A 4,563-nucleotide genomic window follows, 5' to 3' on the forward strand; every position below is an offset into this window, starting at 1 on the left:
TTTAAATCTATAAAGTTTCCCACATCTATTTGTTGTGCCATATGTGTTGCGGCCTTGCGGATCGATGCAAAAGATGGATGTGCCCATGCATACCAGAAAGTGCATATATCTTAATTAATTGGGAGGGTTAAATTTTATTAACTAACAAATTAAATTTATTTTCAGTCATTCTCTAAGAATAACACAATCTTTTGCCACCCTCTCTTAGTCCTAAACTATCGGTCCCAGCAAGGATGAGGCGCATCCTCTTCCAGTTTTTATCAAACCCTAGCCGCCATGGCTGGGGATCTAAGCAACGCCAGTCGGTGCAAACAACAAGCAGAGTCTCTCTCTGCTTTTCAACGTCTTCTCGAGGTAATCCAACCTCGACTTCATTCAAGGGGCTCTCAATCAAACTCTCTCTTTGGAAAAAAGGATGGATTTGCAGGTGACAGAGTTTTGCGATGGAGGTTGGTAACAGGTGAAACCTCCGTTCAGGATCTAGCTCGAATCCGACCAAGCAGAGCACGACTCAAGGCTGGTGAGAATCTGGAATTTCTAGCGTGTTTGAATTCTAATGGGGCAACGACGTACGATCTACCAGTAGGTCGATCACGGCAGGGGAATGAGTCCCGTTCCCAGTGGGTGGCGGTGAAGGAATTTGCGACTGCTATACGAAGCTTTGTACTCCATGAAGGGATAGTCGGATTTTTTCGAAGACTCCAACCTGCAAGAGAGTCCCTCCGCCTGAAGTGTCGGAGATTTGATGAACAACGTCCTAAGCGTGCGGCGGCGGCGACAGTGATCGGTGCAGGAAAAGGTGGACTCAGTTAGGGTTGGGTGCCCAGATCACTTGTATGGCCCAAGTTGATTGGGCTTTGGGTGCCCAGAGCAAATAAGAATACTTTTTGGACTTGGGCTTTTCTGTGGACCAAACTGTTGGGATCTAATTTTATGGGGTTTCGTATTTGGGATCCAGAAGGATGGACCCGGCCAAACCTCCTAGCCCTAGTTTGGATGGCAAGGAGAGAATTTAGTTTTTTATTGATCTATGCCTATTTACTGTGTCCTAGTTTTGTCATAGTTATAGGCTTGCTTATAATAAGTGAGCACTGGTTGTCTAATGAGTGGTGCTAGCATACCACGTCCTAAACTTGTCCTAGAGTTGGCAAGGGAAGGTATGTATCCGTGCCATTCTGGCTTGAGATCAATGAATGAAATTGATTACTTTGGTTCAAAAAAAAAAACAATCTTTTGCCAGAAGAAAAGAAAAAAAGAAGAAGAAGAAGAAGAAGTAGAAGAGAGAATAACAAATCTTTCAAAACATATTAGTACAAGAAAATTTAAGTGTAATATTTTGTGTATTACTTTTCTGAATGAGGTCATAGACCATATATTAATCGCAAGCCAGAATGACCATTACATATCACTTTACTGTCATTAATTGACAGATAAGAAGTTGTGGTGGTACCACGGTGACAAAATAGTGCTCACTAAAAAAGCGAGCCTATAAGCTATGACACAAGACATAACAAAATAGGCACGGAAAAAAAAAAACACCACAGTGCATGGCTCTCAAAAAATAGGGAATTATTTAGAAAGAAAAAATCTATCGGATAGCAGCCCAAAAGGCCCAAGGGAAAGCCAGCAAAGCCCACCTACAGCCCAGCCCGGAACCAATCTCCTCAACCCATGAAGAGACGTGCACTAGCCCTGCAACCAAGCCACCTTCGTTCACCGCTTGTATGCCATCGCTAACCTACATATGTAGGTTAGCGATGCATCCAAGGTATCACCATTCACCACCACCATGCGCCACCACTAGAAGGTTCAGACCCGAAATTAGCTGAGGAGGAATCAAGTTGCCAACAGTCCAAATGATGATGCCCCGCCATCACCTTCACCTAGAACCGAAACTAGTCCTCGCCATTGTCCTTGAAAACGGTGCACACGAGCCGCCCCTCCATAAAGATGAACCTATCAGTTCAAAAGCTGCCCACCAGTGAAGCCATCAAACTGAGCCACCCTTGAATCAGGCCATAGACACCACCCGTCCAGTAGCAGCCACTTCAGCAGCTCGACCAAGGTCGGTACTGCTACCGACCACTGCCGGACGACACGTATTCAAAAATATTGGCTAGGATTTATGGGGAAGATAATGACTAGAAAGAGATGGAAAAGTTTGCTATATGCATGGATTTTGAGACTTGTAAGTACTACCACCAGCTTCTTGTCTGTCTATGGCCTTAAATGATAGCGGAAGGGTATGTAACAGCCTATTCTGACTTGTGATGAATATACTATTTCTTTAACTAAAAAAAAAACTAACATAGATTTTATATAGGCTGACTCTAGACTATATGCCATAATTACGACAATTAAAATGAATATAAGTATTAAGCTGTTATGAAAAATACTTCCCTTCAAGTACTTTTTGGACCGCGAAACCCCATTCTTCTCCTTCCTTTTCATGAAGGAGCATTCTCTCGACAAGGGAGCTGATCTCACAAGGTTGTTATTGGCAGATAGGGAATGGTAGGCAGATTAGGGTGTGGCTGGACCCATGGGTTCCAGGAATTCCAAATTACACTCCGGCTGCCCTTGTTCCGGTGGTAAACACCTCTCTTCAGGTCAGTGCATTACTTCTTGATCGCTCTACTTGGAATGAAGATAGAGAGTTAGAGAATTATTCTCTATTACGGAGGCGGAGGTTATTCTAAGCATACCTTTAAGCACTAGAGAGGTGTTTGATAGGTGTGTGTGGAGGATGGAAGGTGATGGGAGTTTTTCTGTTAAAACTGCTTATCGTCACTCTTTTGTGAATTCTTCTTCTAGAAAGCCTAGTACTGTTGATGTTTCAAGTGATTTCTAGAAGAAAGTTTGGAAGGGAGTGGTGCCTAGTACTGCTAAGGTTTTTATTTGGTGTATATGCAATAATATTCTACTTTCGAAGGAACGTCTTGCCTCTAAACATGTGGTTTTGGACAATCAAGTTTGTGTATTGTGTGATGTTGAAGTAGAGTCTATGCTTCATTTGTGTAGTCAATGTTCATTTACAAAGCATGTGTTGCAATCTAATAGAAGGGTGCATGTGGTCGCCTCGGATGTGCAAACTGATGGCTTGGATGTAGTAGGATGGTTGTCTTTCTGTGCTAAACATTTACAGAAACAAGATTTTGAGGAGCTTATGTACTTGTTGTGGAGTGTGTGGAAAGAGAGAAACAACAGAGTATGGCATGGGAACAAAAACATTCTAATGCCGATGATGTTGCTCTATGTGCTACTTCAAGGTTAGTAGAATTTAGGTTTTATAATGGGAAGGTTGGGGGTGCTGGTCAGAGATCTAGAGTGGATAAATAGGTCTCCTCTTGGAATGCTCAAAGTTAATATAGATGGTTCTTACTATGCTGCAACACGAAATGGTGGTTTAGGTTTTGTTATTCGTGACTTTGTTGGTACCATGTTAGCGGGAGGAGCTACTCCACTTCAGAATCTGCTATCTGCTGAACATGCAGAAGCATTGGCATGCCATGCTGCGGTGAAATTTGTCTTACATCACAACATGATGCCGGTGCTCCTTGAGACAGACTCTTTGTTGGTGCAAAGGCAAGTTTCTGCTCAAACTACTTCGAATACTTCTGTGTTGGGAAGATTATATGATGATATTGGGGAGATGATGGATTTGTTTCCAAACGTCAGGATTAATCATACGAGGAGGGGTGCTAATTTGGTTGCTCACCTTCTTGCTGATCATGCCAAGTCTCTACAGCAAGAGACTTTTTTCTTTTCTGCACTTACTTTTTTACAAGCTGCTATAGCATCTAATTCTAATTTTGTGTAATTCTTTCAATTTTCAATAAAGGGTTGACATCATTCTACTAAAAAAAAGTATTAAGTTGTTATAATAACCTCAAACCTTTCTAACTTCTATAACCTTAAAGTCACCAATTCTTACCATTATTTAGATTATGTTGACTAAATAGGCAAAAAAAAATGTCAATAATAATCTAAATTGAAAGACCCTTAATTCCTTTCTCATTATTCTTACCATCAGGCTTGCTCACATAAGGGACAGTTTTAAGGGACTGTGAGGGACAAATGCGTCTCAACCACATGTATTAAATATAAAAGCAGAAATTATAACAATTTAAAACTGTGCATTTATTTTCAGCGGTCAGATTCACTTGTCCCTCACAGTCCCTTAAAAACTTTTCCTTAGGTGAGCAGGCATTTTCTTACCATAAGAGCAACTTTACCAGCCTCACCAAAATTGATTCTACGCTATTTTAGCGAGCGTGAGAAGCGGAAAATAGCAAAATCAGGTCTCCAGCAGACTCGCTATTTCGTTCGCCAAAATGGTTTTCGCTACTACGCTTGCCAAATCTAGGAGAGGAGAGAGAAATTCGAGACGCTCGCTATCTCTTCCAACGAGAAAATTCGTTCAAATTCAAACCTCTAGGTAATCGTCTTCCTCTTCTCTTGCCTTTCTTTCTCCTTGGTGTTCTTCGATTTCAAAACTTTTTGGTTTGGGCGACGGAAATTTGTGGTGAAATTCATAAACCCTGAAAAGGGATTTGGGGCTAT

At 41.6% G+C, this 4,563-nt stretch overlaps 1 protein-coding gene across 1 annotated transcript; it reads left to right on the top strand.

Moving 5' to 3' along the window:
- The first annotated feature begins 3,292 nt into the window (after window positions 1-3,292).
- LOC133711122 (uncharacterized) lies at window positions 3,293-3,820 on the top strand. The gene has a single exon (XM_062137287.1). It carries the CDS (start codon window positions 3,293-3,295, stop codon window positions 3,818-3,820), a length of 528 nt encoding a protein of 175 aa, XP_061993271.1.
- The last annotated feature ends 743 nt before the right edge of the window (window positions 3,821-4,563 follow it).

The sequence above is a fragment of the Rosa rugosa genome, chromosome 5 (assembly GCF_958449725.1).
Source record: "Rosa rugosa chromosome 5, drRosRugo1.1, whole genome shotgun sequence".
Taxonomy (NCBI): domain Eukaryota; kingdom Viridiplantae; phylum Streptophyta; class Magnoliopsida; order Rosales; family Rosaceae; genus Rosa; species Rosa rugosa.

What these genes read in the sequence shown, in the direction of transcription:
- LOC133711122 (XM_062137287.1), top strand. Translation starts at nt 3,293, where the DNA reads ATGGGAAGGTTGGGGGTGCTGGTCAGAGATCTAGAGTGGATAAATAGG.